The 23,193-nt window shown below is 35.1% G+C and overlaps 1 protein-coding gene across 5 annotated transcripts in view; it reads right to left on the bottom strand.

Annotated features, from left to right (window-relative positions):
• Positions 1–513: 513 nt before the first annotated feature.
• The window catches only part of LOC115286676 (complement factor H-related protein 2-like), a 47,625-nt gene continuing 24,945 nt past the window's right edge, over positions 514–23,193 (bottom strand). For all 5 annotated transcript variants that reach the window (XM_029933097.1, XM_029933096.1, XM_029933098.1 and 2 more), the window contains 4 exons: positions 21,612–21,806; positions 20,386–20,562; positions 1,369–1,551; positions 514–927 (listed from right to left, as the gene is read on the bottom strand). In XM_029933097.1, the coding sequence (XP_029788957.1) occupies positions 719–927; positions 1,369–1,551; positions 20,386–20,562; positions 21,612–21,806 (764 nt within the window). In that variant the 3' untranslated portion in view covers positions 514–718. The remainder of the gene's footprint in view (positions 928–1,368; positions 1,552–20,385; positions 20,563–21,611; positions 21,807–23,193) is intronic.

The following is a 23,193-nucleotide window of genomic DNA, read 5'->3' as shown; positions in this document are numbered from 1 at the left end:
ATGGAAACCAATTTCACAATAAACTATTATAAAAAATAAAATAAAATAAATATATCAAAAAATTTTTTTAATATTCTTCTTAAAAAATAAATAAATAAAATCTCTTAATGTCATGTTATAATAGTTATGTACCTAATTAGATTCAAAATCCTCTTTATGATTTGTTTGAATTATTATGTTTGCTAGAGAGACATCTTGTAGGAGATTACGCATTTCATCATTTTTTGGCATATATATCTATTGATAGATAAGCAAAAGTAAATGATAACTACTTACATCTTATTACTAACATAGATATGATATGGGTTTTCATATGTTTGTGAAGTAATATTATTTTGAAGACGAGTGCAAGCTTCCCCCCACCCCCCATTTCCTCTGAAATGGAGAGCCTCAGGCATTCTCAGGAGTTATGGAGAAATCTTGGAGAAAGTCACCAGAAAGATAGATGGAAGCAGGCACTGAGTGACCTCATCTAATTTCTTGCCACAGATATTTCACAAATAGGACACAGCATTTTGTTTCACCAAGTTTTAATGTGGTGCTTTTAAGAAATGATTCATTTGACTCTCAGATTACATCATCCACCTAATATTTAACACAAATTCTGATTTACGTATAAAAATTGGCTAAGCAATAGTTGAAACAATAACTGAGAAGAATTGGATTCATAATGAAAAATTTGGAATAAATGTACATATTTTAATTTTAGGGCTATATTTTAACCATCGGTTTTTACGCAAGTGGGATATGCCAGTTTCCCATCCTGACAGGTTACTCGAAATGTATAATATGATGTCTTTTTATGATATCCAGCTTTACATTCAAATTCAATCATATCCCCTGTTTTAGAATAAACTTTTTTTTGAGGACTCCATCGTAACTGTATGTTATGTTTATCCATGATTTCTTCTGATATCACACATGCATCTGAAAGTATAAAATAGGAACATAAAACATTGAATATTTTCCACAGAATTTCAGACTTACAAGTAGAATATTCTACGTTGGTCGAAGGCTTCATTCTCAAACCTTTCCAAACCAACTCACTGAAAATCCATCATGTAGATTTAAATCATTTTAAACAATTCAGGATATAAAAATGAGGTACTGTGTTTAATGTGTAATCATTAATTATCATAATCAAAGATACAAAGGTCAGTTATCACGGGAATAAATTTAATTTAAAGGATCTTTTGTTGCTGTTATTGTTTGAACAATAATTTTTCCAACTTAATTTCCTCACATGTTAATATTTGGTAGTTAGTCATTCAACAGAATGGTTGTTTGTTAATCCATGAAAATTCTACAAATACATCATATTCATTACACAGATTTTCCCAGGATCTATGAGAATATTAAGATATTTACCTAAGCACTTAGGTGGTTCTGACCACTGTCCATGACGGCATACGATCTGGCTGTTGCCCTGAAGTTCATAGAAGGACTGGCATTTGTACTCCACTGATGATCCTGGAGGGTATGTTGCTAATGGGAACGAGGTAATGTCTCCATTGTCAATAGATGGAGGAGGCCCACATTTTCTGTTAGGGTCTAAAAAACAGTATTTGATTTATTGAAAAACCAAAAAAAAATACAGGTTAAAATAAAGCAATACAAATATAGCTCAGTACTGAATATCAAGACTTGTGATTTCTGCTGTCATAAATGATTTTAATCTCTTACAATAAGAGTTATACTTTTAAGCCCTTCCTTTCACCCTACAGGAAAGCACACATAAAATTTTAACAAATATGTCTGCCTTGTGTTATTTCAGTCTTAAAAAATGCTTTTCTTAGAGAATGTATGCTGAATACCTGGATAGCTTAAAGAAATGCCCTTTTTAAGTATTTATACAACATATTGTAATATTGTATCTACTGGATCTCTAGTCATTTTTTATTTTTTTCATTTATTTTTTAAAATTTACATCCAAGTTAATTAGCATATAGTGCAAAAATGATTTCAGGAGTAGATTCTTTAATGCCCCTCACCCATTTAGTCCACTCCCACAATCCCTCCAGTTACCCTCCGTTTGTTCACCATATTTAAGAGTCTCTTATGTTTTGTCCCCACCTTTTTATATTATTTTTGCTTCCCCTCCCTTATTTTCATCTGTTTTGTATTTTAAAGTCCTCAGATGAGTGAAGTCATGATATTTCTTTCTCTGACTGTCAAATTTCACTTAGCATAATACTGTCTACTTCCAATCACATAGTTGATAAAGAAGATGTGGTGTATATATATATATACACACACAATGGAGTATTACTCAGCAATCAAAAAGAATCGTTTTTTTTCATTTTTATTACAAAATAAATACCTATCCCTTTGATAAAAGTCAAAGAACTACAAATTTGTATAATGTGAAAGGAAACTGCTGGCTTCCTATTCTGGACAAGATGAGGGAAAAATATTTCTGTGTATTCCTTTTGCTAAGTATGACTAAAAATCCTGAACATATTGTAAAAAGCAACATAAAACATTGCCAAGGCCTAATAAGACAGAGACTTTTCTGACAATACCTGAATTACTCCATAGAAACACCATAGAAGAAACCTAAAACCACCCCTTTCTCCGCCTTGATCAACAAAGGCCAAGTAAGGAGTCTAGACGTCTACCCACACTCCTAGGTAATAAGATATCCCTCCCTCTTCCCATGGTGTCAGTGGAGACCAAGTGGGAAGCCTGAACTTGTACCCTGTATGATGGTAAAGAGGACCTAATAAATAAAATATTTCAATAAAATACAGAGTTTTAAAACAGAATACCCTAAATATCCAGAATACAATCGAAAATCATTCATCAAAACAAGGTCCAGGAAAATCTCAAAAGAGAAAGAAAGTCAACTGAAGACCACACTGAGATGACACAGATATTGGAATTATTTGACAATGGTTTTTAAAAATTCAAGATGGCCGGGCACCTAGGTGGCTCAGTCGGTTAAGCATCCGACTTCAGCTCAGGCCATGATCTCAAGGTACTCATGAATTTGAGCCCCAATTCTGGCTCTGTGTGGACAGCTCTGAGCCTAGAAACCTGCTTTGGATCTTGTGTCTGTCTCCCTCTCTCTCTCCCTCTTCACCATTTGCATTCTGTTTGTCTCTCTCCCTCTTTCTCTCTCAAAAATAAATAATAAACATTAAAAATTTTTTTAAATAAAATTAAAATATAAACTCACTGGATGGGGTAAGTAATATATTGTAGATGCCAGAAGGATAAATAAACTTGAATATAGAGCAATACAAATTATTCATTTTGGAAATAGACTGAAAAGAAGCAAACAAAAACAAATGGACAAAGAGGAGATAACTGAGAAAAAGAAAGGTGAAGAGGTTGGAGATGAAGAAAATATTTCAAACAATAATGGCTGAAAATTTCCCAAATTGGTCATAATACATAAACATATGTACCAAAAAAGTTGAGAAATCTCCAAACATGTTAAACCCAAAGAAATTCATGCCAAGATACATCATAATCAAACTTCAGAAAACTATTAAGAAATGGAAAAAATATCAAAAACAGATAGAAATTATGCAAACCTTTGGGGAAGAAAGGACTCAAATATCCATGGGGTGTTCCTGTGACCATGGAGCCAGGAAGAACTGTCAACCCCAAATTCTATATCCAGGGATACTATTCTGAAGGATTTAAGGGAGAAATAAATGAAGACATTCTGAGATAAAGGAAAACTGAGAGAATTTGTCTCCAGCCAACTTGTCCTTAAAGAATTTCTAAAGGAGTTCTTTAAATAGAAAAGAAAAGTTAACAGAAAAATTAAGACATTGGGCAGGAAGAAAAAAAACAATGGAATTAATAAAAATAGGGGAAATAGAACAGACTGTCTTTTTCCTAGTTAGTTGGTTAAACTATGTTTGATGTTTGTACAAATTTACATCATATCATAAGGTTTAATATTTGAGGAAAACTATATCACATGATAATTTATGTATAGGAAATACTTAAGAACTTTAATATGCGGAGAATAAATGGGCCTAAATAAAAACAAGGTTTCTACATTTCACTTGATGTGGTAAAATGTCAATACTGGGGGGAATGATACACTATATATGTGCATCTTAATACCTATAGCAACACTCATAAAACTATACAAAGAGATAGGCTCAAAAACAATATATATATCAAAATAAAATGAATTTAAAATGTTCCCAAAAATTTACAGGGAAGGCAAGAAAACAGGAATTAGAGACACAGGAAACACACAAAACAGACAATAAAATGCCTATCATGGTGCCTAATCTATCAATAATGACTTTAAGTAAAAATGGTTTAAATACTTCAGTTAAAAGACAGAAAATGGCAAAGTGGACAAATAAACAAGACCCAACTGTATGGCATCTAAAAGAAACTTACTTCAAACATGGAAACATAGGTGGGCTCACTGTATATGTGTCAGGCAAAAGTTGATTTGAAAAACTACAAGTGGCTAATATAATATCTCCTTTGTTGACTCCCTTAATTTCCTGAACTCTAAATATTAGTGTGTCCCATGACCAAGTTCTCAGTCTTCTTTTTGGTATACAGTAATTCCCTGGACAAGCCAGTAATCTATCTTGAAATATAATCCCCATGTTGAAGAACCCCAAATTTGTATCACATTCTATGATCACACACCAGCTGCCTATTTTGTGTCTCAAAGTGAAATTTCTTGGTCTGTCAAATGTACTGAAAATATCTTTAATACATTTATTCCTCAGGAAATAACTGATGCTTATGATAGGGTAATTTTCCATGATTCCAACTGTTCTTTTAATCTGATCAAACCTTTTATGAAACAAATACACTATACTACTTAGTTCAGTCTGAAAAAAAAGTGAAATTTAGGTACCATCATTTTATTTGTATTTTTAAAATATTCCATTAGAATTACTTCATTACATATTTATAGCAACATATTTTATCTTTAATATATTCTCTAAAATTTGGAGATGAAATAATAATAAAATTTGGAGTGAAATAGTCTTCCTTTGCACTAAGGTAGCTCTGTCCAGGTTCCATTGAAACATCACTTTTACTTCATCAAACAAGTCTAAAGGTTTGATGTATTCATAAGGTGTGAATTTTATTAGATGGATACCTAGGTATCTTATTTGGTATAATAGCATTTTCTACTATGGGTGGATTCACACCAGAAACATCAGAGTAGAAAAAAAATGTATCTCCAATGTAGTTATAAAGTGAGTAACAAATCAACAAATGGGATTCTAAGTATATTTCAAGTGGAATTTAAAATCAATAGTTGAACTGTCATTAAAAAAACTTATAATAAATTTATAAGTGAGATGGATGAAATTGAGATAAAACAATATTTTTTGTAAGATTTAAGCTTCTATACTTTAAATTTCTCTCCCATCCTTCAGTAGAAGATTGATAGACTTTTCTGTAGAGACCATTAAAAATGAGAGTTTTCCTGGATATTTCCCTTTGAGTTTAGTAAAATAAACATTATATACAAATTATATAAATTTTAAATGAATTTATAAGCCACAAGAAAATTATTTTAAAAAGAGATTATTTGACATCAGAGTTTGGTTTACAGTCATCCTGTTTTTGAATTGTAATTTTGGCGTTAAGAGAATAGACACAAGTAGTTACTTCTTTAAAGACTAAGTTAAGAATTTGTTTACTTTGATTAAGACTTGAACATATTTCATTTGAGACAACATGGATAGACTTAAAGGGTATTATGTGATGTGAAATAAATCAGACTGAGAAACACAAATACAATATGACTCCACTCATAACCAGAATTAAAAAAAAAGATTAATAAACAAAAAGCAGGATCCAAACTATAAACAAAGAAGACAAACTGATGGTTGCCAGAGGGAAGAGGGGTGAGGGGTTGGGTAAAAAGGGAGAAAGGGAGAGGGAAATACTTCCACTACCTCCAGTTATGGAATAAGTCACAGGAATAGAAAGCAAAGCATAAGGAATACAGTCAATTACACTGTGATAATAATGTAATGTGACACATGGTAGCTATACTTGTGAACATAGCATAATTTATAACCTTGTTAAATCACTTAGGTGTACTCCTAAAACTAATATAACATTGTGTGTCAACTATACAGACAGACAGACAGACAGACATATAAAGTAGACTTTCTGGAGAAGCTGACAAGGTAATGTTAAAACTCAAAGAAAATGGAAAACAGCTGGAAAAGCAAAAACAGTTGTAAAAATTAATATATTAGTTTTCATTGCCACTACAAAAGAAAGTCGCATATTTAGAGGCTTTAACAACACTAACTTATCATCTTCAAATTCTGTAGGTCAAAAATCTGATATAGATATTACTGTGCTAAAGTCGAAGTGTTGCCAGGGCTCTGTTCCTTTCTGTAGATTCCAAGGGAGAATCAGTTTCTTTGCCTTTTCCAGCCTCTTTAGGTTACCCACATTCCTTGGTTTATGGTCTCTTTCTCTATCTTCAAAGCCAGCCACTCTCTCTCTCTCTCTGATCCATCTTTCACCTCAGCATTCATTTTTCTCTACTTCCCTCTCTGCCTATCTCCATCCCACATCCCTTTCTGCATGATATTACCTTGAACCCATTCAGATAATCCAGAATAAGTTTCCCATTTCAAGTCTCCTAACCTCAATAACATATGAAAAGTTGCTTTCTCCATGTAAGGTACCATGATCACAGGTACCGGGGATCAGACATGAGCCATTAATCTACCTTCCACAATTAAGAACAAATTGGAGGACTCACACTACAGTAATCAAGGGAGAGCATAGAGACATGAGGATAAATATAAAGAGTAGTGTGAAAGACTAAAAGTCCAGAAATTGAAACAAACACACATACCCCTATATTTAGTGGCTTTTTGACAAATATGACAAGCTATTCAGTGAGTAAAATGATGCCACTCCTAGCAAAGTGTGTAAATCAACTGAAAATCCATATGAGAAAAAATAAAGATGAACCCTATTCCATACACAAAATATCTGGAAATCAATCACAGGTATGAATATAAGAGTTCATATTAAACTTTCCAGAAAAAAAAGTATGACAAATCTTTGCAACTTTGAAGTTGGAAAAAAATGTCCTATATAGATCATAAAATAAAAAAATTTAAAAACTGATTACTTTGGGTTTTATTGAAAGTTAAGGCATATGTTTCTGTAAATAAACTACTTGAAATTCAAAAGATAAGACACAAAATGTGAAAAAATATTTGCAAATTACATACTTGATTAAACTAGTTAGGTAGAAATTGAAAAAAAAAAATGCTATAACCAAGACACTAAACTGACTGAATGCAATGAACACAAGGATGGAAGAAACAGAAACAAATAAGTGATACAGAAGATAATACTGTGGAAAAATAATGAAACTGAAAAGAGGGGAAGAAAAATATTAGATCAGGAATGTAGACTTAGGGAACTAAGCAATTCCATAAAGCAAAATAACATTCATACCATAGGAGTCCAAAAGAAGAGAGAGAAAAGGGGACAGAAGGTTTATTTGAGCAAATTATAACTGAAAACTTCCCTAATCTGAGGAAAGACACAGAGATCCAAATCCAGGAGGCACAGAACTCCTATGAAAATCAATAAAAGCAGGACAACACTAAAACATATTGTAGTAAATTTTGCAAAATACAGAGATAAGGAAAGAATCCTGAAACCAGCAAGGAGAAATTCCAACCTACAAGGGAATACAAATAAAGTTAGCAGCAGATCTCTCCAAAGAAATCTAGTATACCAAAAGAAGTGTCATGATATATTCAACATGCTGAATGGGAAATATGTGCAGTCAAGAATTCTTTGTCCAGCAAGGCTGTCATTCATAATAGAGAGAAAGATAAAGAGTTTCCCCAAAAAACAAAAACTAAAGGAATTCATGACCACTAAACCATCCCTGAAAGAAATATTAGAGACTCTTCAAGTGGGAAGGAAAGACCACAAGCAACAAAGATAGAAAGGAGCAGAGGAAATCTCCAGACACATCAACTTTATAGGTAACACAATGACACTACATTCATATCTATCGATAATCACTCTGAAACTAAATGGACTAAATGCTCCAACCAAAAGACATAGAGTACCAGAATGGATAAAAAACAAGACCCATCAATACACTGCCTACAAGAAACTCATTTTAGACCTAAAGACATCTGCAAATAGAACCATCTATCATGATAACAGACATCAGAAGAAAGCCAGAGAAGTCTTATTTATATCAGACAAACTAGATTTTGAACCAAAGATTGTAACAAAAGATGGAGAAGGGCACTATACCAAAATAAAGGGTCTATCCAACAAGATGATCTAACAATTGTAATTATTTATGCCCTCAACTTGAAAGTGCCCAAATATATAAATCAATTAATCACAAACACAAAGAAACTCATTGATAATAATACAATAATAGTAGGGAACTTTAACACCCCACTCACGGAAATGGACAGATCATTTAAGCAGAAAATCAAAGAGGAAACAATGACTTTGAATGACACACTAGTACAAATAGACTTAATGGATTTATTCAGAACATTTCATCCTAAAGCAGCAGAATACACATTCTTCTCAAGTGTACACAGAACATTCTCCAGAATAGATCACACACTGGGTCACAAATCAGCCCTCAACAGGTACAAAAAGATTGAGATCATTCTACACACATTTTCAGAACACAACACTATGAAACTTGAAATCAGCCACAAGAAAAAATTTGGAAAGACCACAAATACATGGAGCTTAAAGAACATCCTACTAAACAATGAATGGATTAACCCGGAAATTAAAGAAGAAATTAAAAAATACATGGAAGCAAATGAAAATGAAAGCATGATAGTCCAGAACATTTGGGATGTACCAAAAGTGGTCATCAGAAGGAAGCAAGAAGTGAGAAAAGTCTTAAATACACAACCTAACCTTACATCTAAAGGAGCTAGAAAAGAACAGCAAATAAAGCATAAAGGCAGCATAAAGAGAGAAATAATAAACACTAGCACAGAAATAAATGATATGGAAACAAACAAACAAAACCAGAACAGATCAATGAAACTAGGAGCTGGTTCTTTGAAATAATTAGTACAACTGATAAACCCATAGCCAGTCTTATCAAGAAGAAAAGAGAAAAGACCCAAATAAATAAAATGATGAATGAAAGTGGAGAGATAACAACCAACACTGCATAAATATAAATGGTTATAAAAGAATAGTACGAAAACTTGTTTCAACAAATTGAATGATTTGGAGGAAATGGATAAATATATAAATTATCCCAGAAATATATAAATTACCAAAGCTGCAACAAAAAGAAATATAAAATTTGTAAAGACCCATAACCAGCAAAGAAAGTTAATCAGTAATCAAAAATCTCCCAACAAAGTTCAGATAACTTCACAAGGGAATTCTACCAGACATTTAAAGAGTTAATGCCTATTGTTCTTAAGCTGTTCCAAAAAATAGACACAGAAGGACAACTTCCAAAATCATTCTACAAGGCCAGCATTATATTGATTCCAAAACCAGACAAAGACCCCACTAAAAAAGAGAATTACAGGCCAATACCTCTGATGAACATGGATGCAAATATTTTCAACAAAATACCAGTAAATAGAATGCAACAGAACATTAAAATAATTATTCACCATGATCATATGGGATTTATTCCTGGGCTGCAGGGCTGGTTCAATATTCACAAATCAATCAGTGTGATAAACCACATTAATAAAAGAAAGTATAAGAACCCTATGATCCTCTCAAGAGATGCAGAAAAAGCATTTGACAAAATATAGCATCCATTCTTGACAAAAACCCTCAAAAAACAGGGATAGAGGGAATGTACCTCAATATCATAAAGGCCATGTATAAAAGCTAATATCATCCTCAACAGGGAAAAACTTAGAGCTTTTCCTCTAAGATCAAGAATAAGACAGGGCTGTCTACTCTTACCATTGTTATTTAACATAGTACTGGAAGTCTTGGCCCCATTAATCAAACAAAAAGAAATAAAAGGCAACCAAATCAGCAAGGAAGAAGTCAAACTTTTACTATTAGCAGGTGACATGATATTCTATGCAGAAAACCCAAAAGCCTCCAACAAAAAATTTCTAGAACTGATACACAAATTCAGCAACGTTACAGGATACAAAATCAACATACAGAAATCTGTTGCACTTCTGTACATCAATAATAAATCAGCAGAAAAAGAAATCAAGGAATTGATCATATTTATAATTGAACCAAAAACCATATGGTACCTAGGAATAAACCTAACCAAAGACATAATAAAAATTCTGTACTCTGAAAACTATAGAACATTTATGAAAGAAATGAAAAAGGACACAAAGAAATGGAAAAGTATTCCATGCTCATAGATTAGAAGAACAAACACTGCTAAAATGTCTATACTACTCAAAGCAATCTATACATTTAATGCACTCCTTATCAAAATACCAGAGGATCTTTCACAGAACTAGAACAAACAATCCTAAAATTTGTATGGAACCACAAAAGACCCTGAATAGCCGAAACAATCTTGAAAAAGAAAAGAAAAGCTGAAGGCATCACCTTTCTGGATTTCAGTGAAGCTATAATCATCAAGCTGTATCATCAAGGCAGTGTGGTACTGGCACAAAACCAGACACATAGCTCAATGGAATAGAATAGAAAACCCAAAAATAGCCCCACAATTCTTTTGTCAAATAATCTTCAACAAAGCAAGAAATAATACATAATGGAAAAAGATAGTCTTTTCAACACATGTTATTGAGAAAACTAGACAGCAACATGCAGAAGAATGAAACTAGACCACTTTCCTACTCCATACACAAAAATAAATTAAAAATGAATGAAAGACCTAAATGAGAGATAGAAAATCATCAAAATTTTAGAGGAGAACACAGGCAGCAACCTCTTTAACTTTTTATGAGATACATGTCTGGAAACTTAAGCAAAAATGAACAATTGGGACTTTCAGATCAAGTTTCTTTATATCGAAGGAAACAATCAACAAAACTAAAAGGCAACAAATGAAAAAGGAGAAGATATTTGCAAATGACATATCAAATAAAGGGTTAGTATACAAAATCTATAAAGAACTTATCAAACTCAACACCCAAAAAACAAATAATCCATCCAGCTAAGAAATGGGCAGAAGACATGAATAGACATTTTTTCAAAGACATCCAGATGGCCAACAGGCAAATGAAAAGATGCCAACATTGCTCATCATCAGGGAAACACAAATCAAAACCACAATGAGCCATCACCTCATTACTGTCAAAATGGCTAAAATTAACAATACGAAAAACAACAGATGTTGGCAGCAGATGTGATGAAAAAGGAACCATCTTACACTGTTGGTTGGAATACAAACAGTATGGAAAGTCCTCAAAACATTAAAAATAGAACTACCTTACAATCTAACAATTGCACTGTGAGTTATTTACCCAAAGGGTATAAAATACTGCTTCAAAGAGGCACATGTACCCCAATAGCTATAGCAGCATTATCAATTATAGCCAAATTATGATAAGAGCCCAAACACCCATCAACTGATGATAAAGATATATATATATATATATATATAGAATAGAATATTACTCAGCCATCAAAAAGAATAAAATCTTGCCATTTGCAAGGATGTGGTTAGAGCTAGACAGTATTATGCTATGTGAAATAATTCAATCAGAGAAAAACAAATATCAATATGATATCACTCATATGTGGAATTTGAAAAACAATACAGATGAACATAGGGCAAGGAAAAAAAAAAAGAAGGAGGCAAACCATAAGAAACTTTTAACAATACAGGAACAAATTGAGGGTTGCTAGAGGCGAGGTGGGTGTAGATTGGGTTAAATGAGTGATGGGTATTAAGGAGGGCATTTGGGATGAATACTGGGTGTTATGTGTAATTGATGAATCACTAAACTCTACTCCTGAAGCCAATATTACACTCTACATTAACTAACTAGAATTTAAATAAAGACTGGCCAGTCTGGATTTCATCAAAGGCTAAAACATCTGTTCCTGAAAATAAACTGTTAGAAACACAAAAGACAAGACACAGAATGTGAGAGGATATTTGCAAATTACATTTCTGATAAAGGAATTATATCCCAACTATTTAAAGAACTATTACAACTGAATTATAGGACAAACTACCCAATTAAAGTTGGGGGGAAATTCAACATTTCACAAAAGAATATATAACAATGACCAACAGGGGTGTCTGGGTGGCTCAGTGGGTTAGTATCCAGTTCTTGGTTTCAGTTCAGGTCATGATCTTGCAGTTTTGTGAGTTCAAGCCCTGCATCGGGCTCTGTGCTAGCAGTGCAGAGCCTCCTTGGGATCCTCTCTCTCCTGCTCTCTCAGCCCCTCCCCAACTTGTGCTGTCTCTTTCTCTCTCAAAATAAATAAGTAAAACTTAAAAAAAAAAAATGGCCAGCAAACAGACAAGCAGATACTCATCATCATTGACTAACCTGGAAAGCAAAACTGCAGCACAATGACGTCCCACTACACAAGCATCAGTGTGGTTAAAGTTTAAAAACTGACCAGCCTGTTTGTTAGTGAAGATGAGAATCAACTAGAACTCTTAATCATTGATGGTGGAAATATAAAATGCCACCGTCAACTTGAAATTCAGTATGGCAGTCACTCATAGATTTATTCACACACATATCAGGTAACAAAACAATTTCCCTTTTAAGTGTTTATCCAAGAAATAGTTAATATATGTTCAAAGACTTGAATTTAAATGTTCATAAATAGCTCAACCATAGGGACACCTGGGTGGTTCAGCCATTTAAGCATCCAACTTCGGCTCAGGTCGTGATCTCACAGTATGTGAGTTTCAGCCCTGTGTCAGGCTCTGTGCTGCCAGCTCAGAGACTGGAGCCTGCTTCAGATTCTGTGTCTCCCTCTCTCTCTGCCCCTCTGCCTCTCATGCTCTGTCTGTCTGTTTCTAAATAAGTAAATAAGTAAGTAAATAAATAAATTTTTTTTTAATTTTTAACAAATAAAAAATAGCTCAACCAGAATTGCCAAAACCTGAAGTATTTTGTGGAAACATTCCAAAATTGTGTCTAGCTTGATTGGGATTTGGTTACATACATGTACACATTTGTCAAATCATTGGCCTGCACATTGATATGTGTCACTTATATTGTATATAATTCATATCTGAAAAAAGATGACTTTTTTTAACATTTATTTATCTTTGAGAGACACAGAGAGACAGATCATGAGCAGAGGAGGGGCAGAGACAGAGGGAGAGACACAGAAACTGAAGCAGGCTCCAGCCTCTGAGCTGTCAGCACAGAGCCCAATGCGGGGCTTGAACCCACAAACTGTGAGATCATGACCTGAGCCGAAGTCGGACGCTCAACCGACTGAGCCACCCAGGCGCCCCAAAAAAGGTGACTTTTAAAGTGAGCCTTGGCATTAAGGCTGTCAGCATGTCCAATACTGTACTCCACAGAAGGTGACAGAGTCCCATTCCCTCGTGTATTATCTCTAGTGCATTAGTTTCATTAGTAACCATTTTATCAAATGATGTTATAATGTATGTTGGTCTGTGGTGAACTTTATTTTGGGCGAATATACTCTTCTCATAAATGAAAAAAAATAAAATAAAATGAGCAATGGAAACTAAACATATAGTTGTCAAGTAATTAGTGATTTAGTAATTTAATGACTAGAAGAAAAGAGCCAAAGCAATCTTTCTAAATAAAAAATTAAAAGTGAAAACACATGGAATTATGAGAAAAATCAAGCCAAATAACAAGAAGCTCCAGACAGAATGAACAGTAAAAAATGAAGACATAAAAACAAAAATACACAAGGAATGAGTGACATCAGCAAGATGGCCGAAAAGAGATTTCTCATAAATCCTTCTTCCCAGTAATTACCACATGGCATCTATCCACAGGCAAAATGCCTTTTTTGGGAGATATGGGATTCAGGTAGGAGACTGTGAAATCCTGGTGCAATCTAAGAACAAGGAGAGCTGTCTGAAAAGATAGTCTGCACCCAGGCCACCAACTTACCAATCATCGCTCCAGCTGGGACTGCAGAAACACCTCTGTAACCCTGAGGACTGGGCTACACACCCATTTGACTTTGACCCTGTAACCAGCACCACCTGCCGAGGGATATGGGAGGAGTCTCACCCACCCCTGGGTATTGTAATAGGTACACAGATTTTGGCCCTGGCTCTGAACCCTGAAGCAGCCTGCGAATCAGCACCGGCCCCTCTCAGTCACAGTCTTAGGACCCCCAAGAGAATGCCAATTTCAACAATTACCCCTGGATAAGAGAGCTTTTGTAGAAGTCCAGGATTTCAGCAGAGAAATTAGAGCACGTCATTGCCATGAAAGATCCAAGATTGGTTGTTTTGAAGTGGGTCAGTTTGGTTTTCCCATTGAAATCTCTCCCAGTGTAAAGGAGAAGCGTAAAGGAAGAGCCTCGGAATTTTCTGCATTCGAATACAATCTCCCTGCTCTGATCATGTAGTAGTAAACAGTAACCCTGTCGCAATTCAATTCAATATCCCCAGGCTGTGTACATAATCCACTTCTATGCCGGTTAGTTCAATGACATGAGAGGCCCAAGATAATAGATTTATCATCAACTTCCTGTAAAAGGAAATATTGATTTGTCCCTAAGGGAAGCATTGTATCTTCTGACCCAACTTCTAAACTAGCAGAGCACAAACTTTCAAGCCCGGAAAAAGAATGTTATTAGTGGTTAAACATCCTAACCAAAGCAGGTAAAGTGATAACTGAATATAATTCAACAAATACTTGATCAAAAAAGAAAATATAATAAACAAAGTTCTTGTAAACACAAATAGAAGAAAATTCTTTAAGCAAACAAAAAAGAGCTGTGAGATATTATGCTTGCTACCAATGTGCACAATTCCAATTTACTGGCAACATGGTTAATAGTTGTGATATGATTTATAACATGTATTTAGTCTTTGTTCCCACATCTACAATAGCGCTCCTAAATGCTTGGAATTTCCTAAGTGATGAGTGTGATAAAGGTGTCTCTAGTTATGTAAACGAGGTGACTTTTGGAAATATCAAGGATGGGGGCTTGTTGCCAGAGAAGCCAGCCCTGTCTTTAGAGAGTGGGAACTTGCAGCCTTACCGTCCTGACCCCCAGGGAGGGGAGAGAGGCGGGAGGGGGAATCCATGGCCAAAGGCCAAGGATTTAATCAGCCATGCCTGTGTAATGAAGCCTCTATAGTAACCGAAAGGGACAGGGTTTTGAGAGCTTCCGGGATGGAGGGGACATGGAGGTGCTGGGAGGGTGGTGAACTCAGAGACGGAGTGGCAGCTCCATGCCCTTTACCAGATATCTTGCCCTGTGCAGCCCTTTTCTCTGGCTATTCCTCAGTAATAGCTTTTTATTATAAACTAGTAACGTGGTAAACAAAGTGGGGTGGTTTTTTTTTTTTTTAAATTCTGTGAGCTGCCCTAGTAAATTAACTGACATAGAGACGGCCCTAGGAACCTCTGATCTATAGCTATTTGGTTAGAAGCACAGGGGACACACTGAACTAGCAATGGGCTTGCGAAGGGGCTAGGGGAAGTCTTGTAAGACAGAGCCCATAATCTGTGGGATTTTGTGCTGTCTCCAGGTAGATAGTGTCAGAGTTGAGTTGAATAGAAGGACACCCTGCTGGTGTCCAGTAACCGCTTTGGTGGTGTGGAAAACACACACACACATCATACCAGAAAAAATTATCATACCAGTTAAATAGCAAATTTCAGTCAAGATTACAAAAAGACTTATCCTCCGTCGACATAAGGTAAAAGCCATATATGATAACTGAAAATATCAGTTTTACAATCTGCTTTTGCACAATTAAAATAAAGCTAGTTTTCTCATCTCCCTTTGTTTCCTTTCTAAATACCATCCACCCTCGGCTGATGAGGGAGTATAACACAAGCTGAGGGCAAAGTACAAGCTCCCCCTCCCCACCTCCACCCTCCACGTAGGTAGAACATGTGTACTATTCCCCGATGATACTGGCTACCCAAGAACAAAGGAAAGGGGTGAAGTGCTTGCCAGGTGATGTGGGAAACGAAAGGCAAATGATAGCCCACTGACAAGTCCTTGAAACAGGCCGAGTGACCTCTAGGAGCTCAGCTGCCGTGATGATGACACTTTGCTGGGGGCAAAAGGGAATCCTGGCTTAACATTATCCTGACTCCCTGGAACCTATATCTACTTGAACATATAAAAATTCCTTTGGAAACTTCCTTTATCTCAACTTCCCCAAGGTATATGCTGGCAATCATACTCCAAGCTTTTGGTCCCCTGATATACATCTGAAAGGTCTCATGACTGAGGTTTTAGTAAAAGGTAATAAATAGCGTTTTCTAGCAACACCTAACCCCTCAAAATCCTGGAAACCTTACTTACAAAATACATTAGAGACTTACTCTATCCCTAACCCCCTCCCAACTTGATGGTATGTAATCAGTTACCCATCAGGAACCCAGCACAGCTCTTTCTGCCCAAGGCTCCTGTCCCCATGCTTTCATAAAATCCCCTTTTTTGAACCAAAGATATCTTCAAGAATTCTTTCTTGGCCATCAGCTCCAGATCCCAACATCAGGCCAAAACCCCATCCATCACTGACAACTGATCTTGCCAGAGTAATCAAACTGTGGCACCTTTTAAAAGTATTATGATAAACCATACTTTATTTGCCTCTTTTAATGTACTGCTATGTTATGTTAAACTATTAGGGATTATATACAAAATATCCTATGTATCTAAGAAGCAGCAAAATATGTAGTATCAAGACTTGTGTGATTCTGAGGAAAGAAATAATTCATTGGTGAAATTTTAATCATGTCCTTCAAGACTGAAGGAGAAATGAAGACATATAACAAAAGCTAAGAGGATTTGTTATAAGTAGACATGAAATGCTGAAGGCTGAAGTATAAGGACATCAGACAGTAAGCTGAAGCTAAATGAAGACATAGAGAACATTGGTAAAGGTCACTGTTAGGTAACTATAGGTAAGAAAGGTAAACGTAAAGCCATTTTTATTATATTTATGTTTTTTTAATTCTTTTCCTTGGGGCATCTGGCTGGCTCAGTTGGCTGAGTGTCCAACTCTTGATTTTTGGCTCAGGTCATGATCTCACAGTTGTGGGATCAAGCCCTGCAGGCTCTGTGCTGACCATAGAGCCTGCTTATGATTCTCTCCCTCCCTCTCTTTTAGCCCCTCCCACACTTGCATGCACACATTCTTGCTCTCTCTCTCTCAAAAAAAAAATTAAAATAAAAAATGCTAATTATTTTTTATAAATATATTTATAATTATAAAATATAATAATTATTTTCTTATTTTTTCTTAAAAGACAAATACATAAACAATAATTATAAATATATATCAATGGAAATACAAAGGACAAAGACATGCTATGTGATGATAATATAAAGGAAAAGGAATGAAGATGTATAGAAGCAGATTTTTAGATAAAAAATAAATGAGAAGGGAATCAGACTGGTTCACTATAAAAAATCCATTAAATATTTTTAAAAAGACATTGAAGACAAAAAAGATAGACATACCAAAAATAAACATAAATGGCAATCGTCAGAACTTTAGTATCAGTAATTACTTTAAGTAGATTGAACTCTCCAGTTAAAAAGCAGAGTTTTGGAGAAAGAATTTTAAAAATGGGAATCATATATATGCTGTCTACGAGAAATGCTTTATCCCCCACCCCCTTTATTGAGATGTAATTGACAAATAACATTGCATAAGTTTAAAATATACAACATGAAGATTGGACACTTGTATATATTGTAAAAAAATTATCACAAAAATGTTAACACATATATCACCTCACATAATTACCTGTGTGTGTGTGTATCTGTGTGTGTGTGGTGAAAATATTTATGATCTGTTCTTTAGCAACTTCCAATATTGTTTATAGTATAGTGTTAACTAGAGTCACCATGCTATACATTAGATCCCCAGAACTGATTCATCTCATAACTGGCAATTTGTATACTTTGATCAACATCTCCCCATTTCCCTTAACCCCCAGTTCCTGGAAATCACCATTCTACTTTCTGTCTCCATGCATTTGGCTTTTTTAGATTCTACATATGCACGAGATCATAGAGTATTTGTGTTTCTCTATTTAACTTAGTTCACAAAGCACAATGCCCTCAAGGTCCATTCATACTCTTGCGAGTGGCAGGATTTACTTCTTTTTTGTGGACGAATAATGCTCTGTTATCTATCACATTTTCTTTATTCATTCATCCATGAGTGGAAACTTACATGACTTCTACCTCTTGAAAATTGTGAATACTGTTAGTATGAGCATGTGGGTGCAGATCTCTCTTCAAAGATCATAATTTCATTTCCTTTGGATATATACCCAGTGGAATTACTGGATCATATGGTATTTCTACTTTAATTTTTTGAGGAAACCCCATACTATTTTCCATAGCAGCTATATGAATTTACATTCCCACCAATAGTGCTCAAATTTCCCTTTCCTCCACATCCTCACCAACATTTGTTATCTCTTATGTTTTTGATAATCACCATTCCACCAAGAATGAAGAGATATTTCATTATGGTTTTTATTTGCAGATTTTTTGTGTGTGAACAAATTGTCAGACCCAACTTGTATACATATTGTTTATTTCCATATATATAGAATATATATATATATATTACTCCGTTGGAGTTTCTTAAGATTCTTAATTTTTTTATTTTCCATTTATTTAAAAGTATAGTTGACATACTATAATATTCAGCCTATATCAGACAGTCCAATTCTCTCTTTTTCTATGTCGCAAATCACATAATCTAAAACCCCAGAAAAATACTTCTTTTCTCCATTTTATCATACCCCAGAACATGCTACATCTAGATTCTCTTTATTGGCCCTCCTCCCTTCTCTTCTTGACCACTTCAGATTCATTTTCAAAATTGCAACCATAATGATCTTGTTTTAAACTCATTTTGTGTCACTTGCCTGCTTAAAATCTCCCAAAGGTTTCTAATTAATTGCACACGGACTAAAATCTGCAATATATATTATGGCCTATAACTTCTAAATTAATTATTTCAACACTTTGGCTCATTATGGGCCAGCCACATTGGCTTCCTTGTTTGGCTTTAATGAGTCCAAACCTTTTGATGCCGTAAGGCTATGAACCTCTCCAGATGCCATCTTGAAGGTTGGAAAAGATTCAGAAACTATCTTATGTGAAATATGACCTTCCTCAAGTCACTATTAATATTATATTTTACAATGTGCATGATTTTTAATCTTTAATTTTCTATTTTTAAAAAATTATTGTTATTTTTACTATTAGTTTTCCACTTGACATAATAGTCTATGAATAAAGAGATACTGACTTTTGTAGAGCATTGATCTCCAACAGTTTTGGTAGTGTTTGGCATATAAAAGCTCACAATATTGATCAGATGAATTAATCATGTATGGGAAAGTATGGAGGGCTAGAATAGATATTGTTGTCTTGGAGGCTTTGACTATCTTTAGGAATCTTATTATTCCCCAGACCTCATTCACATTCAGCAATTGTTTAGTTTCCATTAAAAGTATGAGAAACTCCAACTCAACTTCAGCTCCAATATATTCCTATTTTTGGCATTTTTTTATGAAGGAGTTTTCTATGTTATAAATTATACCCTGGAAACCTAAATTTCAGAAGCACAAAGTTAACAATGTGAAAATAATCAATACATTTGTGCTACTCTTTAAATGATGTAAATTTAGCATTTGCCAAAAAAGATAAATGCCAAGTAGCTATGTTTTTTCCTAGCAATAAGATATTGCAAATGTTGTCTTTTAACTATTACACACTTTGTAAAATCTAATGTATTCTCATGTCAACTGATTTTGCATAATTTCATTATAAACATTAAATTTGTGTCACTGAAACATGCAAGTATCTTTCAAAAATTTTCATTATGCTCTTGATCTTATTTTTACATTTATTATTTTTTTTTGAGAGACAGAGCACAAGCGGGGACGGGGGAAAGAGAGGGAGACACAGAATCCAAAGCAGGCTCCAGGCTCTGAGCTGTTAGCACAGAGTCCAGTGCGGGGCTCAAACTCACAATGGTGAGATCGTGACCTGAGCCAAAGTTGGCCACTCAACCAGCTGAGCCACCCAGGTGTCCTTGATTGGTGGTATCTAATATTGTCTACATGGACAAAATGATTTTCTGGTGATTATCCAGAAACTTTCATATCTACTCAGACGCAACTGAAACCCTAAAACTAAAAAGGTAAAAATAGCAACAGCAAGACTGCATATGTTTCATGATGTTATTTCTTTATAAAATAAAAAAGAATATAGGATCCCAAAGGACAGTATTTTACTTACCTATTGAACTGCATTTAGGAGGGATGGACCAGCCACGCTCTGTACATGTGATGTTGTTCTGACTATTTAGAAGACGGTAGCCCGTACCACAGACAATTGTCACAGTGTCACCTTCCTGGTGTGTTTGTCCTGAAGATGCAGAATGACCATTTTCCACCCAAGGGAAAAAGCACTGTCCTAAAAACCCAAAAGATGATTAATATAAATCTTGCAGTGAAGAAGTATTTTTCAAGCTTTAAAAGAGAAATCAAGCACAAAAATTTGTTTCTTAAAAATGAGTTAGTGCAAGTTAAAAAGAAAAGAATAATATGTAATGTCATCAACCATCATGTGTATATATATATATAAAACATTCTACACTTGTACAATTCATTTATATATCAGAAAAGTTAGTTTTTGTTTCTCATTTGATTGTCTAAATTGCTTTCTGAAGAAGATGTCTTTTTTATCTCCTTTGCCTTTTTTGCTTTTCTCTTTCATGACTGTCTTCTTTACTTCTCTGCTTTTCTCTCTACTCATTGAGTGAGTAAGGCACACGTAATTTTAAAAAACAATGATGTGTGAGGCACCTGCGTGGCTCAGTTGGTTGAGCATCCAACTTCAGCTCAGGTCATGATCTCATGGTTGGTGAGTTCAAGTCCTGTGTGGGGCTCTGAGCAGACAGCTCAGAGGCTGAAGCCGGCTTCACATTCTGTGTCTCCCTCTCTCTATGTTCCTTCCCCACTTGTGTCCTGTCTCTATCTCTCTCTCAAAAATAAACAAACATTAAAAATTTTTAAAAAACAACCAAAGATGTGATTAAATGAAAAACACAAAATTAAGGATAATAGTAAACAAAATACTTCTTGGATATTGGAAGAAGCAGCACATTTTGAATCAGATATGACACATAAAAATAAACTTTCTTGAGAAAACCTACTACATTCATACAATTACCAATGAGTGGGTTTAAATTAAATACTAGCAGTTAACAGTATTGACCACCATATTTAAAATGAAAAGATTTAGATATTCCACAAAAGTTTACATCTTATTTTTTTTTCTGATTTGATTTCCACAAACAGCTTCTTATAAAAGGAGGAAATGCTATCTTGTCTTGGCTGGTTCCTCTAGCCCCTGACTCTATGATTGTCTCAACTCTGTGACATGCCCCTCCCCCATCCCCTTCTCCACTCACTGAACAGACTGAATAATTCATCCAGATAGTGACCAGGGTATTTACTCACTGAGACACTTTGGTGTTGGTGACCATCCTTCCTCTGTGCAGGTGATTTTAGTCCAGAGTGATTGTGAAGGAGACGCAAAGCTGTGATCACATGAGTAGTAGAAATACTTTCCCAGAGCAGCTGGAAAGGCCTGTTTATACCTGTCTTCATCATATATATTTCCATGTTTTATTTCTGGAAAATCACAAGTTCTTCCTTAAGAAAAAAAAAGTAGTATCATACATGAATGAGTTATTCTATTTTAATAATCACATTGATGAATTTATAATTTCATTTAAATTAATTGTTTTACTTGTATTTGTGATTCAAGAGCTGGGACCATCTGTACCTAAGAATACAAAGGTATTTGAGGCATTTGTGTTGTTTGAGTTCTTCAGAAGTATTTCCGGGATTAAGATCATACAGAAAAAGGTAAACACTGAGGAAGAAAATAAAAGTGGGTCTATCGAGCAAGCTTCCCAGGTCTAAGAACTTTGCTTCCAATGGGACGCTCAGACTATCTGTAGTTTTCCATTCATTTCCAGTGTCTCTTCTTCCTGTGTCTTCCACAGATCTGCCCTCAGAAATCTTAGCCATTTCCATCCCTCTTCTACTCTAAGCAACACGTTCCATAGGATATACGAAAATATATGCATACGAAACTATAATTATAAACTGGGTGTCTTAAATAACAGAAATTTATTTTCTTGTAATTTTAGAAGCTAGAAGTATGAGATCAAGTATGAGCAAGGATGGCTTCTTCTGTGGCATCTCTCCCTGGTTTGTAGATGGCCTCTTTCCCCTGTATCTTCACATCTTCTTCCCTTTAAGTGTCTGGGTCCTAACTTTCTTCTCTTAGAGAACACCAGTTTTATTGGGTGAGGGCCCACCCTAATGACCTTGATTTAACTTAATTTCCTCTTTAAAGACACTGTCTGTATATTGTCTCTCTTAGGTCCTAGGAGTTAGTATTGCAGCATTGGAATTTTGCAGGAACACATTCAACCCATGCCACTAAACACACAAAGATGTTTTCTATCTACAAAACAGTAGATACAGTACTTCACCAAGCAGGTTCATGTCTCCTTTGAGAAATATTGGTACAACCCAAACGTCTAGGGCATTCTTCTCCCCCCCCCCGCGCACATGCAAAAGCAAAGGGCTTTATTACGGGCTTAGGCTCGCCTGGGCCTAAACCTCAGGCTCACAGACTTTACCAGTGTGGTGGATCCATGGGGTAGGGCTTTTATGAGTTTGGGAAGGGGGAGTTACAGGAAATTGTGACATAGGTACAGTGATCCAATCATTACTATACAATATTATTGACAGCAGGTTTATCCAATTACAACATTTAGAGTGTTAACCAATCAGAGTGGACCCAGGACCCAGGACCCTCACGTAGGGTGTAACTAACCTTAAGCAATAAGTGATTACCTATAGCGTCTATTTCTAGGCCTGCCCTTAGGAATGTTAAGGGTATTACAAGGGTGGTCCCTCCTGCCTAAAGGCTACTTCCAGAAAAGAGTTCAGTGAATGAGGATAGTTTTAAGCTGGATAGTTTTCCTTGCTAGGAAAGGAAATTGCCTTAATATAGTCTTAAGTA

This window comes from Suricata suricatta, chromosome 3 (assembly GCF_006229205.1).
Source record: "Suricata suricatta isolate VVHF042 chromosome 3, meerkat_22Aug2017_6uvM2_HiC, whole genome shotgun sequence".
NCBI lineage: Eukaryota > Metazoa > Chordata > Mammalia > Carnivora > Herpestidae > Suricata > Suricata suricatta.
This window is presented reverse-complemented; position numbering and strand designations above follow the sequence as displayed.